Source organism: Arachis ipaensis, chromosome B8, assembly GCF_059453495.1.
Source record: "Arachis ipaensis isolate K30076 ecotype BB chromosome B8, ASM5945349v1, whole genome shotgun sequence".
Taxonomy (NCBI): domain Eukaryota; kingdom Viridiplantae; phylum Streptophyta; class Magnoliopsida; order Fabales; family Fabaceae; genus Arachis; species Arachis ipaensis.
In genome coordinates this window covers 82,084,285-82,104,255 of record NC_142443.1, presented here as the reverse complement: position 1 = coordinate 82,104,255, position 19,971 = coordinate 82,084,285, and the positions used below count along the sequence as shown (strand labels likewise).

At 36.1% G+C, this 19,971-nt stretch overlaps 1 protein-coding gene across 1 annotated transcript; it reads right to left on the bottom strand.

The window, feature by feature from the left end:
- Window positions 1-8,530: 8,530 nt before the first annotated feature.
- LOC107611094 (uncharacterized) lies at window positions 8,531-9,397 on the bottom strand. Its single transcript, XM_016313056.1, has one exon. It carries the CDS (start codon window positions 9,395-9,397, stop codon window positions 8,531-8,533), a length of 867 nt encoding a protein of 288 aa, XP_016168542.1.
- Between the last annotated feature and the right edge of the window lie 10,574 nt (window positions 9,398-19,971).

Sequence of the window (19,971 nt, the reverse complement as noted above, 5' to 3'; positions counted from 1 at the left end):
TTTTTACTCAGGTCCCTCAATTTCAGCCAAAAAATACCTGAAATTACAGAAAAACACACAAACTCATAGTAAAGTCCAGAAATGTGAGTTTTACATAAAAAACTAATAAAAATATAATAAAAAGTAACTCAAACATGCTAAAAACTCCCTAAAAATAATGCCAAAAAGCGTATAAAATATCCGCTCATCAATTGCCAAGAGGTCAATGAGTTGCTTGATTGAAGAAGAGATGAAATCAATTAATCCGGATAATGCAATATCTCTTGATCCCAATGTTTATTTTATCTTTTTTTTCTTTTATTTACTTTATGTTATTTACACTTTCTGCACTTTATATTTCCAGTACTTTTACTTTCTTGTACTTTACTTTTATGCCATTTACTTCCTTGCACTTTATTACTTTCCTTTACTTTCCAGTCAATTATATTTCCTGTTTTCTCATCACTCCAATCTGAATAATCTAACTAGGATAATCAATTAACTATTATTTTTCTTAATCCATTAATCCTCGTGGGATTCGACCCCACTTCTAGTGGGTTATTACTTGACGACAATTCGGTATACTTGCCGAAAGGAATTTTTGTAGTGATACATTAATTCTAATAATCACTTTGTCTCTTGACTCATCCTCTCTGTGTTATTTGATTTTCATCTCTTTAAGCCTGTATTTCCTTAAAAACACTTTGAAAATGTTTAGTAGCAAATGACAATCGAAAGTAATGAGATTATGGGAAGATTATGTACTTAAACCAAAGAAAATAAGGAACAAAACATGTGAAAAATATAATAAAAATAGCTAAAGATGTAGACGCATCAACCATCACTTTGTCATTTGGTGACGTTTAAATTTGTGATGCTTTTTTAAACGTCACAAAAAAATTTAGCGATGTTTTGTTATAATAAAGATAACATTGAATCCATTTGAAATTTCAAAAAGAAATAGAACATTTGAACTTTAAAACATTAAAGACTAAAATAAAATTTGATTCAAATGTGAAGGATAGAATAATATCTTATCTTTTTAGTGAAGCAAACTAATTAAATAATAGATTTTCGTTTAACCTGGTTGAATCGAATGATTTGGTTAGCGAATTAGAACCTTGGTAATAAATGAGCCTCAATGTATGTTCTTCACATCTCTCGTCCCTTCATACATGAGACATGCTATCCATTATATATTCTGTAACTATAGTTTAATTTCTACTAGTGCAGAGTAAGATGCACTGAATTCAAGACTTATATATATTATTTGTTTTGTGTTAAAATTCTATCCTTGTTTTCATTTAAAAGAATGATAGTAACAAATAGGGTTAAGTACGATTTTGGTCCTTAAGGTAGGGGCTGAAAATTTTTTTTGTCTCCGGCCTTCTTTTTTTGCTACAGAATGATCCCAAAGGTTTCAATTTGTTTTAAAATCGTTCTTTTTACCAAAATTTTTATTTTTATTACCAAACTATCCCTAACTAAAAATATAAAAAAAAGAAGAAAAAACAAAAAAAAGGGTTAAAGGGAATCACGAACAGGAGGGGGGAGGGGGGGTCAAGGAAGAAGAATGGAATGGAAGGGAAATCCTCGCCGCCGCCGCTCCTCGCTGCCACCGCTGCCGTTGTTCCTCATCGTTAGGTCCTAGATCGCCACTGAATCTTGCCGCCAGATCTCGTCGCTGCTCCTCTTCCTTGCTCGACGTCGATGCTAGCAAATCCGAGAGGGTGGATGTCGCGCGCCGCTCACCATTTCTACTGCTGCTCCTCGCTCAGTTGCTGGTCGTCGCTGCTCCTCGCCGACCGTTTCTTCTCCTCGGCTACTCGCCGTTTCTGCTACTCACCGTTTTTGTTATTTATATGGTTGAATTTGTTTGATTTGTGGATTTTATTAATTACATTGATTTCTGATTATGCTCCTCGCCGTTTGTTATTTTTGTTAATTTCTACTGATTATGTTTCTAATTTCATTCTGCTTCTGGTTGCTCTGCTTCTGGTTCTAGTTCTGCTACTGGTTGCTTGTGTTTCTGGTTCTGGTTGCTTGTGCTTCTGGTTCTGATTTTGCTTCTAATTCAATTGCATTTTGCTCCTACTTCTGGTTGTTTGTGCTTCTAGTTTTGGTTTTGATTCTAATTCCATTGTTTCTGCTTCTGCTTCTGTTTGTTTTTTTTTTTTAATCTTTATTACATTGTTGGATTGTTGTTGTTACTGATGGTGGTGGTGGTGGGTTCTGGTTCAGGTTCAGCTTCAGCTTCTGTTCTATTTCTGGGTGATTTTGGAGAAAAAGGGGGAAGGGTATTTTTGTCCGAAAGACGATTTTAAAACTAAGTTAAACTAAGGACCAAAATCATACTTAACCCTAACACATATCACTTCCTAATTTTCTTTTTAAATTTTGATATCGTGTTATATATGAAAATATCTTTTTTAAAGATCGAAACTATTTTACAGAGTCATATATATACCGAAGACAAACACTATACAACAGTTTAGTCATTTTGTTATGTAGGCTTGCTATGAAACGAAGCACATACACATCACTAAAAATAAGTTACAAAACTAAAAAACTAAAGCAAAAGTAAACTAATAACTAGTTTTCTTGATTGGGGTTTCTTATCAATCAAATGTTGTATGTTATTATATATTATTATATTCTTGTGAGGACTTTTTGTTCTTCCCCAAATGAGTATCTTCAAAAGTAGCCTGATATGTAAGCGTTTTTAGACAAAGGGTGTGTGCCTGACCCTAATTTGATCTTGAAAGACCGATCCTGTAGAAGAAAAGCATGACAAATCTTTGTGCAAAGGATCCCTTGGCTACAAAGAAAAAGATAAGTGTACTATGGTCTTTGGAACAGAATAATCTTTCTTATTTTTAATTTGTCTAATAAATTAATTAAATGGGAAAAGGTACACCGTAGTGATCTTATGCCCTTTAAAAATTGGAGATTCACTTCCGTGCAACATAAACCATTGCACTAACATGAGGCCTGTTGGGTTCTTCAATTCAAATCCCACTTGGATTTGGGAGGATTTTTTTTTTTTTTTTTTTTTTTTGTGTGTGTGACTGGATTTGGGTGGAATTGAACGTTAAAGGAGATGTGAAAGACACATCCAATTGCACATTTGTGTAAATTCTATAAAATAAAGTAAAGGTAAATCACCATCTTAAATTGCTTGGCTGGTAATATTATTTAATGGTCCTATTTTGATTTTTATTTCGAAATTGTGTTTATAGAAATGGATCTAAAACAATTTAGTATATATTCTCAATAAATCGCTTGAAGTTTAATTGATTTACCCTTATTGTATAAATCGTTTTAAATTAAATTAATTTAGTAAAAAAAGATTTCATTATAAATTAATGGTTTAATTACTCTATTGGTCCTTATAGTTTCGTAAAATTTTTAATTAGGTCCCTATACTTTTTTTTCCTTTTAATTGAGTCCTTGCATCAATTTTTTTTTTAATTGAGTCCCTACAATTTTTTTCTTTTTATTTGAGTTCTTGCACTAATTTTTATTTTAGTTGGGTTCTTATACAATTAAACTAATTACTACCAAGAAGGACCTAACTCAAAAAAAAAAATTAGTATAAAACCCAATTAAAATAAAAAAAGTATAAAAATCTAATTAAAAATTTTGTAAAATAATAAGAACCAACAGAATAATTAAATCTAAATTAATTTAGTAAACCGATATACTAGAGATTTCATACTTGTGTAATTCGATTTTACTTGAACTGATTTATTAGGAGTTCCAACTTCTATTATAACGACTTTTATAAAATTTAAAATTTTTATTATACAAATAAAGGAATGTAATTTATTATACAAATAAAATAAGATTATTTTTAACATGTGGTCTAAATGTCTCTCACCATTTAGTAGAATATATGAGTCTATAAAAAAGGGCATACATTCTTATGAAGTTTAATAATTTTTATTATATAACGAGTACAAATTAAAACGGGTATATTATAAATTTTTACCGTACTCATAACGATCTTGTAACGAATATTTAAATATTATCAAAGTACTTACAATAAAAATTTTAAAATTTTATAAAAATATTTAATTATAATAGTTGTACAAATTTTAGGATATCTCAACCCATTTAAATTTTTATAGTATTTATAATATCTTAAACAAATTTTTAAATCTTATAAAAGTGCTTACAATAGTTAAAAAAAATATCTACAATAAAAATTAATATTTTAAAACTTCATAAAAATGTTAAATTATAAAGAGTACAACTAAAAATTCGTAATATATTCATTACATACTCGTTACATAATAAAAAATTTTAAATTCTATAAGTTTGCAATGTGTTTTTTATAGGCTCATATTTTCTACTAAATAGTAAAAGGCATTAAGAACATATGTTAAAAATCGAGTTTTTTTTTTTTTTGAAACAAAAGAAGTTCAACACAGTAAAGTGGAGCAAAGAATTATAATAATAAGTGTTACATAGAATTAAATAAATCCTATCAACTGCCAAAAGGATCTCTATCGGTCCATTCTTTGTAGCTTAGAAACTTCCTCCTTATTACAATCTCAACACCTGCTTCCTTATGATTAAGCATTACGTTCCACCCAGATATTTCAGATCACTGTGAAAAACCCAATCAGCCACTTTTTTTGCTCTTGTTTTTGCTTATGCCTACCAGTCCAACTCTCAAACAGTTCCCTAATGGTACCAGGAATAGCCCACGCCTCACCAAAACTCCTCAACCAATTGCACCACACCTGCCATGTTAGATCACATAGAAGGAATAAATGTTTGACCGATTCTATCTCCTTCTTACACAGAACACATATATTATCACTGGGAATAATAACGCCTAGCCTACTCAATCTTTTCTTGGTATTCACTCGACCAACCAGCACAAACCATCCAAACAGCTCAATTCTCGAAGGTACCACACCTCGCTAGACTGAACTTGTAAAGCTGTAGCTTGTGATCTCATCTGACAGAGTCTCTGATTGAAGAACCTGCATAACAGATCTGGTAGAAAACACCCCTTTACTATCAAACCTCCACACCATATGATCCTCTGCACCATCTGCCAACTTCACCGGCCTTAGCCTCTCATGAAACTGGCGGAGAAGTTCCATCTCCCATTGAAACAGTTGCCTTCGCCACTGAAAATTCCAAATCCACTCGAGCCCATCCCAAAACCCACAATCCCCTATCATAGCCCAAAATCGAGTTATTTTATTCGTGTAATAAATCATGTTATTTTATTTATATAATAAAAAATTTAAACTCTATAAAAGTACGTATAATGGAGGCTGAAACTCCTAATAAATCGATTTAAGTAAAATCGAATTACACAAACATAAAAGGTCCTAGTAAATTGGTTTTATATAAATTGAATTATAATAAAATATCGTTTTCCTACTAATTAATAAATCAATGTTAAAATCATTTACACGGTACGGTTAAATCAATTTAACTTAAAATGACTTATTATAAATACATATTAAATCGACTTAAATTAGATCGATTTCTACAAAGATAATTTCAAAACAAAAGTTAAAATATGATAATTCATTACAACACAGGTGGAGAATTGCAGCGACCAATTAGCGTTGATTTACATAACCACTGCCAAATAAAAAAATTAGGATAGTTCGGTCAGCGATTATTTTGGACACAATAATTTAGTGGGTGTCCATTAATTTTCTCTCTCCTTATTTAAACTTCTCTGAAACATCTTAATTCATGTTGTAACACCATAATTAGCCTAAGTTTTACCTCGCGTCATAAAGTAAAGGTTAATCAGAAATTACGACAGTTCTAAGCTCATACATATAATATATAGAAAGAATAATATAATCTAGAAGTCCGACGAAGAATATAGCTCAAAGACAAGATTTCAAAAACGCAAAACGTATTAACGAAGATACTAACTTAAGGCACAAGATTCAGATAAGATATAACCAAAGATAAGTATATAATATCATAGGAAACTAGCCATGACTCGCGGAGTTTAAATCGGCTAGCCATATACAGATATGCAGAACCACACAATAAAAATAGCTTATACAAGTGTTGTTTTCTCAAATACAAGCCTCTAGGCAAAACAAAATACAAATGTGAGAGACATATATAAAATAGGCCAAAAAGACTCAAAAGATATCCGGATCCTCCACTCCTGTCACCAACCAGACAACTCACCAAGGTGGTTTGCAACCTGCATATGAAAAATCCAACAGAAACATGGTTTGAGAACCGGAGGTTCTCAGTATGGTAACAGTGCCCAGTGATGTAGGATATAAGACTCCAGGGCGCCAAAGGCAATCCTAACCTCCATATCCATCACAAGAGTTCAAACTTAAAGCATTCTAAAACAAATAAGCATAATTATGTAATCCTGAACATAAATGAACCGGGTAATCTATCTTAGGGAATTTCTACTCTAATAAGAAACTGCTGTCCCACAGCCTTCACCAACCTATCCTCCATGCGATCTCATTGCCACCGCCTTCCGAACCTCCTCAATCACAGTAGAAAACATAGATAATATACAATACAAGTTAATCACAAGTAGAAGTATATAAGGCAATTAATTCAAATAGCAAATAGACATGTTATACAAATAGGCAAGCCATTTCAAGTAGTCAAAGCATACAAACAGATAGAAAATGCATATGATGAATGCATGTCCTACTGGCTGTAATATCACATTGCCGGTTCAAATCCCGACCTAGTCCTCGGTAAACCGGTCATGAAATCCATCGCAATTCCTTCCCACTTCCACTGAGGAATCTCAAGTGGCTGTAACATCCCCAACGGTTTCTGATGCTCTATCTTCACTTTCTGACAAGTTAAACACTTGGATACCACTGTTGCTACATCACCCTTCATCCCAGGCCACCAGAACATCTTCTTTAAGTCATAATACATCTGCGTGCTTCCGGGATGAATAGAAAACCCACTATTGTGAGCCTCCGACAACAAGTCTTGCCTCAAACTCCCGACATCCGGTATGCAAATCCTTCCCTTGTATTTCCATAACCCTTCATCATCCTTGGTGAATTTTCCACGCCTCTTATCACCCACTGGTTGAAACAATTGCTGAAGCTTCTGTTCGTCTTGCTGAGCCTTTTGAATCTCTGTCTTAAACATACTTGAGATCTGCAACTGATTTAAACAAGCCCTTCCGGCAACTTCACCAATATCCAACTTAAGATCCACAAACTTATCTACTAACTCCTCCTCCTTTATTCTCATCCAAGAAATTGTTAACGATTTCTGACTCAATGCATCTGCTAACACATTCGCCTTTCCAGGATGATAACTCAGTTCAAAATCGTAGTCCTTAAGGAACTCTATCCATCTCCTTTGACGCATATTAAGCTCTTTCTGATAAATGATGTACTTAAGACTCTTATGATCAGAAAAGACGCTAAACTTTATTCCGTACAAATGGTGTCTCCAAATCTTCAATGCAAACACAATCACCGCTAATTCCAGGTCATGAGTGGGGTAATTCACCTCATGCGGTCTCTGCTGATGCGATGCGTAAGCCACCACATTTCGGTGTTGCATCAACACGCAACCCAAACCCTTCAGAGAAGCATCACAGTACACTTCGAATGGTTCATGCGGTTCCGGCAAGATTAAAACAGGTGTTGAAGTTAACTTCTGCTTCAAAGTCTGAAAACTCTCTCGCCTTCCGCTGCGTCACTCTGATTATCGTCGTTAAGAATCCGAAAATTGTTCCTTAAACGAAATACCAATTTTTTTTGTAGTATTTTCCAAAACCTTTAAAACAAGTTCAATCTAATTGAGTCCATTGTTAAAACCTTATTAAAAAATTCAAAAACATTTTATTTGTAAATGAATCATATTAAAGCATGATTTTCCTAAATTCATTGAAAGCCTTAAATCAAAACCTTTCCATTTGAATCCCTTTTGGATAAGTTAAATTTTGCAAACTAAAATTGTAAGTTAACAAAATCTTAGGACTCAGCTTCCTTTTTAAATCGTATCATTTGATCGAAAGTTCCAATCCTAGTTTCAAAACCAAACTATTTAAACCGAAGCTCCAAACCAGACTTGAAAATCATTTTAAACCTTAAAACTGCAAAAATCATAGTTTAAAAACTACAAAGGCGTCAGTCGGTATTTCCATTGCCACTAGTGTTGAACTGCACCCATCACCCATACAGGGTACAGACAAGACTTCTAGACATGCTTGGTAACCATTTCAGCATGTCCAATCGGATCATTCGTCATCACAAGTCTGAAATTCTCAACTACTGCTACTAGAATCCTTCTTTTCCCATAGTTTACTCTCAACACGACTCTAAGCCCTTAAAATCCTAACGGCAACTTTGCAGAGATAGAACTAGACTAGCCTCATATCCAAGCAATTTAATACTCAAAACATACGCTTACCTCTCGTCGGAGGACCCGACCCCGTTGCATCACGTGTATCCAAGGTACACACACGGCCTTACTATTGATTCTGACCCTCATCTCAGTTCCTCCTACGGCGACAGTACTTAGATATATGTCCAAGCTTCCCACAAGTATAGCATCAACCATCTCCTTTTGCCAGGTGAGGCTGGGCCTTGTTGTTCCTTCTGAAGTTTCGTTGACCTTGACGGTGCTGAGTGTCATGTCCATCCCTTTTTAAGATCTGGCCTCTTGGTGGAAAATGCTTTCCACGACCTCTGCTACTGGTACCCCCACGATTATCTCTCGTCAAAGTCATCTTCTCAATGTATTCCTCTATGAATCTTGCCTCGTTCACCAATTTCGAGAACCTTTTAATCTCAATTGGAGCCACAACACGCATGATATCTTCCCTTAGCCCTACTTGGTACTTTTCACACTTCCAACCCTCATAGGACTCAGGGGCTCCTTGACATACACTTGAGAACCTACAGAGCTCTTCAAACTTACTCGTATACTTGGCCACAGACATTGAACTTTGTTTCAGCTGCATAAACTCTAACTCTCTGGCCTTCCTCACCGACTCAAGAAAATACTTCTTGTAAAAAGTAGTCCGAAAAAGCTCCCATGTAACATCCATATTCTGTAGTTGCAGGAATTGACACTCTTCTTGCCACCAATGCTGAGCTTCTCCCGCTAATTGATAAGCCGCATATTTCACGAACTGATTATTTGGGACATGTTGAGTCTGTAATGCATGCTCTACAGCTTTGAACCAGTTTTCTGCTTCAATAGGGTTTGATGATCCATTGAAACTTGGCGGGTCAACTCTCAGAAAAGCAGCTAGAGTCCTTGGAACACCATTTAAGTCATCCCCAACGCCTTCTCCATTTTCGCTTCTAGCTGATTGCTTTGTTCGCCGCAAGGCATGAGTAGCCATAGCAGTGCCCTCTTGAATCGTGTTAGCTAAGTTAATCATCGCCGTCATTAATTCAGTGTGATTATCCATCGACGGGTTACTCTCATTCTCTCTTCAAGTACGAGTACGACCTCGCCCGCGAGTAGCCATTCAGGATCCTGTCTATACCAAACAATCGATATCAAGGTGATCAGTCTCAATATCAAAAGCCTAGTGCTTCAATTATCCCAAACAGATACTCACAAACAAGTATGCTATGAAATATCAAGTAGATAACCTAAATAGCATAAAAGAAAAGACACGCAGAGTATGCAATAAAGCACAATCGATCCATCCCTCAGGCTCACGAGGATGAACCGCTCTGATACCACTAAATGTAATAGCATAATTAGCCTAAACTTTACCTCGCGTCGAAAAGCAGAGGTTAATCAGAGATTACGACAGTTCTAAGCTCATACATATAATATATAGAAAGAATAATATAATCTAGGAGCCCGATGAAGAATATAGCTCAAAGACAGTATTTCAAAAGCGCAAAATATATTAATGAAGATACTAACTTAAGGCACAAGAAACAGATAAGATATAACAAAAGATAAGTATATAATATCATAGGAAACTAGCCACGACTCGCGGAGTTTAAGCCGGCTAGCCATATACAGATATGCAGAACCAGACAGTAAAAATAGTTTATATAAGTGTTGTTCTATCAAATACAAGCCTCTAGGCAAAGCAAAATACAAATGTGAGAGACATATACAAAATAGGCCAAAAAGACTCAAAAGATATCCGAATCCTCCACTCCTGTTACCAACCAAACAACTCACCAAGGTGGGTTGCACCCTGCATCTGAAAAATACAACAGAAATATGGTATGAGAACTAGAGGTTTTCGGTATGGTAATAGTGCCCAGTGATGTAGGATATAAGACCCCGGGATGCCAAAGGCAATCCTAAACTCCATATCCATCACAAGAGTTCAAACTTTAAGCATTCTAAAACAAATAAGCATAATTATGTAATCCTTAACATAAATGAACCGGGTAATCTATCTTAGGGAATTTCTACTCTATTCAAACACCGCTATCCCACAGCCGTGACCAACCTATCCTCCATGCGATCCCATCGCCACCGCCTTCCGAAACTCCTCAATCCCAGTTGAAAACACAGATAATATACAATGCAAGTAAATCACAAGTAGAAGCATATAAGGCAATTAATACAAATAGCAAATAGGCATGTTATACAAATAGGCAAGCCATTTCATGTAGTCAAAGTATACAAAGCAAATAGGCATGTTATACAAATAGGCAAGCCATTTCAAGTAGTCAAAGTATACAAACAGATAGAAAATGCATATGATGAATGCTTGTCCTACTGGCTGTGATATCACATTGTCGGTTCAACTGCCAACCCCACACATCTCCATGGAGACGTCGCACTTTCAAATTCTCATATGGCAACCCCCACGATATAGTGCCCGGATCACTGTCCGGGTACCGGCACCTGCACGCTTTATTGATCAGAAGGGATGCGAGCGGGATACTCTTGCCACAGACCTCACATCTCAACGCAAGCAGCACGAACCACCGCCCTTACACTGCAGGGTTACCTCGACAGGCGGGATCCAACCATCGTCCCTGCCGGGTGCATAGCGTCTCATAATCTCAATATAAAATAATAGTGCAGTGGTTTTTCAGAAAATAGTTTTTCAATACATCAGTGATTCATCATCACACGTTCGAGTCCTTGACTTATCTCAGCCACCGTCGATTCATATTTTAATCCAAACTCAACAGTTCCTCAATTCTCATCTCATATATCAACCATTCATCACATAACGTCAAACCATCCTCAGCACGCTAGAAACCTAGGCCTCCGTTTTCTAAGTTTTCCAAATAATATCAACTAGATCCATGAAATTTTATCCCATGTTTTAACTTCCCAAAACTAGGCCCAAAAGTCTAAAATAGTTTTAAAGAAGCTTACAACCTTGTTGAGAAGGTAGAATAGTTGAAAACAAAGAAAAATTTGAGAAACAGGGCGTGTGCGGCCGCACAGGGGTGTGCGCGCGCACGCTCCGGAAGATTTTAAATGCGTGTTCGTACGCACAGGGGTGTGTGTACGCACAGGTGCCAAAACTTACGAAATCTGTTCACTCGCACAACCTATGCCAGCGCCCCCAACAGACTGGCCTTCCCAATGTGTGCGTGCGCACAGGTGTGTGCGGACGCACAGGTTGCAATTCATCCTTAGATATGTGTGTGCAAAAACTGTGCTAGCGTTGCAAACAGAATGTATTTCCCTGTCTGTGCGTGCGCACATGTGTGTGCGTCCACACAGATCAAAATTTTTGCAGGTGCGTCCGCACAGGGGTGTGTGCTCACACATATCAGAAATCATAAAATTCTGCAACTTAGCAGAGTTTCAGATTTTTAACACCAACTTTGAATGATCATAACTTCCTCTACAAAATTCCAAATTTCACAAATTTTATATCGATTTAAAGGCTTTTCAAAGATCTTTAATTCTAAATAAATTTCATAAAATTTTCAAAACCGAGGCATAAGTTATGATCGAACAAAGTTCACCAAAAACCCAATTTTACCAAACTTCACAATTTCCCCAATTTCTTATCATACACATTCCAAACTATACCAACCATTCAAAACTCAATTTTTCATCAAAATTAACCCTTTGTGTCATAATACACCAACCTCACTACATTCTCCTTCTCATTTTATTACTCTCAACTTCAACATCAACTATTTAACACTTATGATCAAACCACATTCAAACTTACCCTTTCATCAATCTTAACACTACAATTATCATAATAAACCAACTTTCAATCCATACAATCATTCAACATCATCATATCATTGTAAATCAACATAATTGAACCCAACATTCATCAACTCATCATAAACCATCATATATCAACATTCAACATATCAACAATCATTTTATTTCAAACCTATCCTATAGATCACTAGCCTAAGTGCCCATGAATATTATATACTACATAGAAAAAACTGAAACCATACCTTGGCTGATCCCCTATATGTCCAAAACTCAAAATTGAGAACCAAATGAGCTTTCAACAAAAAATGCAACGACCAATGCAACTTCAACAAGCACCAACAAGCTCCAAACTCATAATAATCAAGCTATATACATATAAATCACAACAAATCAACCTAGGGTTCTATTTAAACATAAAATCACAAGGGTTTGGTGGCTCTTACCTTTTCCAACATATTTGGATGTCAAAACCCAATGCTAAGCAAGGATTAGAGTGAACCTAAATATCCAAAATCACAAAAACTCACTTAATCCCAAAGCCCTAGGAACCAAAATTTTGAAGAGAAGAATATAAAATATTTTGTGGTTACCTCTCTAATTTCTTGTATGGATTTTGTAGAGCTCTTCACAAGAAACGCGTAGCTGCAAACAGTGCGGCGATCGGAGCTCTATAGCTCAAGATATGAGCTTGGGAAGATTGAAGTGAATAGTGTTTAAGAGTTTCTCTTCTTCCCTTCTCTTTCAGCTGGGTGTGTGTGTTTGTTAGTGTGTTATGCTGAAATGGGTTCACTAATTGAGCCTTTTATATGTTGGGCTTGGGCCCGGTCCAACCCGTTAGCGTTTTTAGCCCGTTTGGCCCAACTTCGGACCAAACCTTTAAAATTAACACCCAGGTTTTAAGTTCTAATATTTTTCTAAGGTTTTTGATGATTTTCACTTTTTCTTGTGCAGTACCGGGCAGACTTGAACCGGTTCAACTAGTTCAACTGCCAGTTCGTGGTTTTTCACAATTTTTCACAGAAAGCACATTTTCTAACTCAGAAAGACCCACTAAGTCCAAAAATCACCTTTAAATCCTCAAATTCTCATTCTAACTTTTCGGAATCTAATTTAGACAATTAATCACTTAATTAACTAGTTGATTAGTTGTGGTTCTTACACATGTTCTCATCTCTCTCTCACAAATCCTTATTTCTCACATTACAACACAACACTATATGTTTTCGCATTCAAATTGAAATTGAAATTGAAATTGTAGCTCAAAGATTCTATATCTTTAAGATTCCCCATTCCCCAATTTTATTTTCAAGTAGTCACTCAAATTTCATTCCATAAACCCCTGAATGCCAGTGCTGTGATTGGACCCACCTTCTGCTGACGATGATGCCAGCACTGCGGAGAATCACGGTAGTTGATACTGGTAGGTTGCTCCTCAAGGATCTCGAGAACAATGGCGAGGACGACTCCTCTGCCGCCAAAAAGCCAAAATCGGAGAAATTTCCTCTCAACAGATGCCAATTCACCAAGCCTGCCAACGAATTTGGCGCATTTGTAACGATCCACATTTTTTAAATAATTTAAATATGAATAAGTTATAATTTATTTTATAAGTTGGAGTTCCTTATTTTTAGAAATTATTTTATTAGAAGAAATTAAATTAATTTTATAACTATTCGAATTCAATCAAATTCATATTCTTATATATATTTTTTATGATGAAATATTTTACATAATTAAAAGTTCATGTAAGTTTCAAAGTTCATTTCACTATATGGAACAATGAGAGAAAAACTCGGATTCTATTCCTAATGCTCCATATGCAATTTCTGAGGAGTTCATGAATCGTCTCTTTATTGAATACAAAATTGACTATATCATACATGGCGATGATCCCTTGCCACTTTATAGTTTAGCATACTGATTAATCTGAATATATTTAGATTATATTTCTTTTTGGTTTACTATATGTTTATTAATTCTTTTAGAGACATTGCAAAGTATATTAATATTTTTAGAGATCTACTTGATGTAACACACTGGTTTTGATATATCATTGGCTTCATGGTATTTTTTAGGTTTAATTAATCTATTGGTCCTTATAGTTTTGCGAAATTTTTAATTAGGTCTCTATACTTTTTTTTTTCTTTTAATTGGATCCATGCACCAACTTTTTTTTTTCAATTGAGTCACTACATTTTTTTTCTTTTTATTTGAGTCCCTGCACCAAATTTTTTTTTAGTTAGATCCCTATACAATTAAGCCAATTACTACCAAGAGGAACTTAATTGAAAAACAATTTGGTGCAGGGACCTAATTAAAAGGAAAAAAAGTTTAGGGACCTAATTAAAAATTTTGTGAAACTATAGGGACCAACAGAGAAATTAAACCTATTTTTTATATATTGGCAATTTTCCACAGAGAAGAGACACAAAGGGTGTCTGTGATAGTTTCAGAGATAGGTTCTAACATTATGAGTTATCACTAATCTTCAAAATATGAAACATTTTGATCTTTGCAAAATTTTAGTAAATGGTGATACTTGTCTATGTTATAATATTGTGAGGAACTTTTTTATTGGGATAATCTATTGCCATTTCATCTAACTTCAGGAGCCTGGAGCGAATGCTTGAATTGTATACATTAATGGGGCAATTGATATGTTCTATGCAGGGCATGTTGAGGTACATAAAGTTTCATACTATTTTAATCAAGTTTCAAATTTCATTCTCCCAAAGGCACTATATTAGCTAATACTCACAGATGGTATTTTTTTATTGACTTATTATTTTCTGTTATTCACTACCCTTTTAGATTCTTAAGTGGGCTAGGGAGCTTGGAAATTTTCTTTTAGCTGGTATCTATTCAGATGAAACAGTGAGGTATAGTTTCTTATTTAGCAAATTTGATTTTGATTGGTATTATCTAAGTATGATGTTAACACTAGATAAGAGGGTAACAAGTAACAACTTACCTTTAGGGAACACCGGGAGAGTCACTATCCTATTATGCGTCTTCATGAGCATAGCCTTAGCGTGTTGTCTTGCCGTTATGCCAATGAAGTCATTATCGGTGCACCTTGGAGAGTTACAAAAGATATGTCAATTTTTATGTGTGCAGTGTGCTTGTCTTTTCCATTTCCCTAACCATTCTTAATCAAGCATTGAATGAAATTATTTATGTTCATTTTATATTTTTTGTTCCTTTGAATCAAACAGATTATTATAACTTTTAATATCTCTTAAGTTGTGTTGCTGAGAACTCACTTAAGGTAAGTTCACTGAAAGCTATTTTGTTCATATATGGCAAAGATATTATCTTTCTTTTTTGCTAGTACTGATATTAGAGCATGTTGTCTTGTTTAATTTGAAAGTGATCCTTATGAGGTTCCGAAGAACATGGGGATATTTTGCTTGCTTGAAAGCCTGAAAGATACCACCACTACTTCTGTAGCTGAAAGGATAATAGCTAACCATGAAGCTTACAAGGTATTGTGTCTCTCTTTGTTTTCATTCATTTGTGCAAAATTTTGGAAAATTTTAACTTCCCTAAAAATCTGGGTTTGTGACTTTTGTATATTTATAGTATATCACAAATTGTATGATTCCCTTCTTGTTATTTTCAATGCCACTGCCGGTGCTTCCTATCTTGCTTCTTCTTGTCTAAATTAATCGAATGGCATTTGGTTTCTTGGTTGTTTTCTTCTTTCACATTATATCTTTCTTTTATATTTTTTCTTTTCCAATTATGTGCCCTTAGTTTACTCTGATTATTAATATATTTAGAAAAGCCAATTTTGGACCTAGTGTAAAGAAAAAAAAAATTATATAGGTGAGAATTTTCATTATGTTCTAATTAAGAAGGTATTTGGTTATTTATCATGTTTGTAAATAGCAATGGTGATTGATAAACCATAATTTTATGGTTTATCCTGTATTGAATTTGGTGGATTTTATCAACTTTTTTCACATTTATTTATTAAAAGAGCATGGTTTTAGAATTCCCCCTAAATTGTGCTTAAGAGTGAAAACATACTTTTTAGGCCTTACAATTGCTAAATTTAATTCACTTTAATTCTATTCGATGTCTTGATATGTTTGTTGAGTGATTCCAGGTTTATAAGGTAAGGATTGGATTGAAGAAATGAAGAAAAAGCATACAAAGTGGAGAATTCATGAAGAAATGAGGATTTGTAGAATTCAAGACCACACGTACGCGAGATCCATGCGAGATCCAGGCTGTATTTCTTGTTGGAAAGTTTCACGCTAAGTTTAAATACGAAGCGTTTTTGTTTGCCTCTTTTATTTCTCTTTGGGAATACCCACATGCTTTTAATGCTCATCAATTTGGACGTTACTTTTTTGCTTTTGTCGTTTCTTTTCCTTCTTTTGTTTGAAATCAAAGAAGAGGTTTTTCTCTTTGGCTCGTTTGTGCATTTCATTTTGAAAGAAGCTCTCTTCCTTCTCTGTTTGTCCTAGTGCTCATTTTTCTGCACTTCTTTTCCCAGCGAAAAAAGGAGTTTCCTTTTCTTCGCCAAAAGGCTCATTTCTTTCCTTGGCTTTCTTGAGGTTTCCATTGGTTTTACCGCGCTTGCCCCTTCTCTATCGCTCAGGTTGGTTTTTTCTTCCCCTATTTTTCTTTCATTATGTTTCTTTTGTGCTTTGTATGTTTTGCTTGTCGCTGCTCATGTCGCTTTTCGCCCTTGCATGCCCTTCTTTCATAGAAAGTTTTAGTCTTTGTTGAACTTTTGGTAGAAAAAGGTTGAAACTTTCTTTGATGTTTCTCTGCATGATCTGTGATAATCATGGTCTTTGCTGTCTATATGAAGAGATGCTGAAAAAATGATACTGAACTTCTTGTATTTTTTGAGAGGGTTAGGGCTGGTTCAGACTTTTACGCCGTTTTCTCTTTTCTGGGTTCTTTGCCTTGTTGTTGCCTCCAAAGGGTGCCCCTAGACTTTATTTACTTGATCTTCTGCTTCCTGCGAGTCCTAGGGCTTCCTTTTGTTGCCATATCTGACATTTGCTGATTGCTTCTTTTAGTGTCTTCTTACTATCCGAGTTATTTGGTAGTGACCGCTTTTTCTTTTCCTTGCTATAGGGATAGTTGGCCTATGTCTTCACGAAAAAATATTGTTGAGATGTCTTCAAAGGTTCCTGCTGGTATGGCCGATTGGCTGCATTCGATAATTCTAATGTGTGTGACTGTAGCTGACCCCGAGTACTGTGTAAGGCTTAGGAGGTTTCATAGGATTTGTAGTGACAGGAACGAAGAGAAGAATTATGAATTGGTGTCACCTGACCCTGAGGAAAGGGTTAGTTTTCCTTCTTTGACTCAGGGAGAGCGGCCATTCTTCTACGCTTACAACTACTTTTTTAGTCAGCTGAACATTACCATCCCTTTTTCTACCTTTGAGATCGACTTATTGTGGTATTGTAACGTGGCCCCTTCCCAGCTCCATCCGAACTCATGGGGTTTCATAAAGATTTTTCAACTGTTGTGTCAGGAGTTAGGTGTCCGACCTACCCAAAGTCTTTTTCTATATCTCGTGTTGACAAAGCCTTGGTAGCTAAGAAGAAAGCCTATTGGATTCCTTCTGACCCTGTTCGGCCATCTTCTGGTGTTGCCACTGTTGCTGGTCCTCCCCCAAAACGTCAAAAAATGCTGTTTCTCATGATCTGAATGACAAGGACTTTGATGGTGTGAGTTTTGCTACTGAATTGATTGCTCCCCATGGTAGTATTTCTTTGGATGATGTGTCTATTCTTCGTTATCTTGATTTTGTTGTAAGTAGTAGTATCCGAGTGGCCAATGTTGGGGCGGCCCTTTCTCAGGTTATCAAGGAGTCCCCTGTTCGTGCTACTAAGGCTTTTATGGAGGAAGCCGAGGCTGAGTTTGACAGAATTAAGGGCTTGAAGGATGAACTGGATGCCAGGGTTGCTAAGTTGGAGCTGGATGTGGAGAGGGAGAAATCCCGAGCTACTGCTGCTGAGACTGCTGCAAAACTGGCAGAGGAAGCGGCAAAAAAATATAAGGAGAGCTATACTCGTACTTATGGCGAGCTGCTGGAATTTAAAGAAAGGCTTGAGTCTGCCCATGCCAATTATACCGAGCTCCAGGGTCATCTGGTGGGCAGCCTGACTGATGCATATGAGAATTTGAAGGCCCAATTCCGAGTTCTTGCCCCTGAGCTCGACCTGACTCTATTTAGCTTGGATAATGTGGTAGAGGACGGAAAGATAGTGTGTTCCCCTGATGATGAAGATGAGGGTCTTCCTCCTATGCCGCCAGCCAAAGCTTCTGTAGCTTCAGCCTCTTCAACTCCTTCAGCTGAGGTGGCTCCCCTTGGGTCTGATCCTGATGTGGAGATACTGAATGGCCCAGATGGGGTTGTCAATGCCATCCCTCTTGCAACCAGACCTCCCTCTCCTAAGGATGCTACTACTGGGGAGAATTTGAATCCTTTATAACTTTTGTGTATTGTTTTAGTCCAGCTTGTGGACTTTAGACTTGTTCGTTTTTGTAACTCTTTATGCGGTTGACCTCTTTGACACTTGGTTGCTTTTCTTAGCAACTTTTATTTTGCAAAAACAAAACACTTTAAACTCTGAGGCTGCCTTTTAGGTGGCCTTATAAGTCTTTAATGTTTTATTTATGATAGCTGTATTTTGCCAAACGTCTGGGGTTTTACGTTTTTTGCAACCCTTTGTATTTACGTATTTCCCAGTCTGACCTCCTTTGGTTGAGTTTTCCTTTCTTGCCTTTGGGGGTCTCACCTTTGTTTTGACTTAGTGCTGGTTAAATTTGTATCAAGTCGGGTAGTCCCTGTGACTTGGTGGTTGGGCTCTTGTCTGATAACATTTTAGTGTTCTTTTGCAAAGAACCTTTTTAGTTTCGAACGACTCTTTGTAGCCTTGTTTGGAGATCGCGCCTTTTTTGAGCGGAGTTGTTCCCCTTTCAGAGCCTTTTGAGCCTTAAGTTGTCTTCAACCTTTTTGGCTTTTGACTCGTTCTCTTTTTGAGTTTGTTGCTTTGGATCGTGCCTTTGGCTGATGTCGACCCGTCCGGGCTTTTTAGTCATATTCCAACAACTTTTCAGGTAGTGTTCAAAGGGGAACCTTTTCTTTATAGTTTGTTTGGATGACTTTTTTAGCGCCGTTTCATCTTGTGCCTTTGCTTTTTAAGTAGTGTCTTTTTTGAAGACTTCGTACCTTTCAGCAAAGCACTTCTGGTCTTTCATGGACCTTTGCGAGATGTCTTTGTCCCTTTTTAGTGATCCTTTCACTGGTCCGACTTCTCTGTCGGGCCTTCTTAAGTTATTTTTAGCAATCCATTTTTAGTCAGACCTCGTCAGGTCACTTTCTATGGATTACTTTTTATAACTTCTTGCATTAATCTGCTTCTACGCTTTCACCTTGCCGACCTCTTTGTAATCGGACGATGAATTTGATTTTCACCTTGCCGATCTCTTTGTAATCGGTCGATGAATTTGATTTTCACCTTGCCGACCGATTACAGCCGACCTCTTTGTAATCGGTCGATGAATTTAGTTTTCACCTTGCCGACCTCTTTGTAATCGGTCGATGAATTTGATTTTCACCTTGCTGACCTCTTTGTAATCGGTCGATGAATTTTTGCATTTTTATGAGCTTAGATTAATGCGTCTTGGTAGGAAACTTTTTAGGGAATCTGAAAACTTTATTTAAATAGAAGATAAAAATATAAACAGGAATATATACATATGTGTGCTTACCCTTCTAAGTCTGTAGATCTTGGCCTGGCACCTCATTAAAAAACCTTTTTAGGAAAAAGAGTGTACCTTGACCTTAGATCTTTATTATTCTCTAACTATAGTACCTTCTTA

Excerpts from the sequence above, each read along its gene's own strand:
- LOC107611094 (XM_016313056.1), bottom strand. The coding sequence starts at position 9,397 with ATGGATAATCACACTGAATTAATGACGGCGATGATTAACTTAGCTAAC.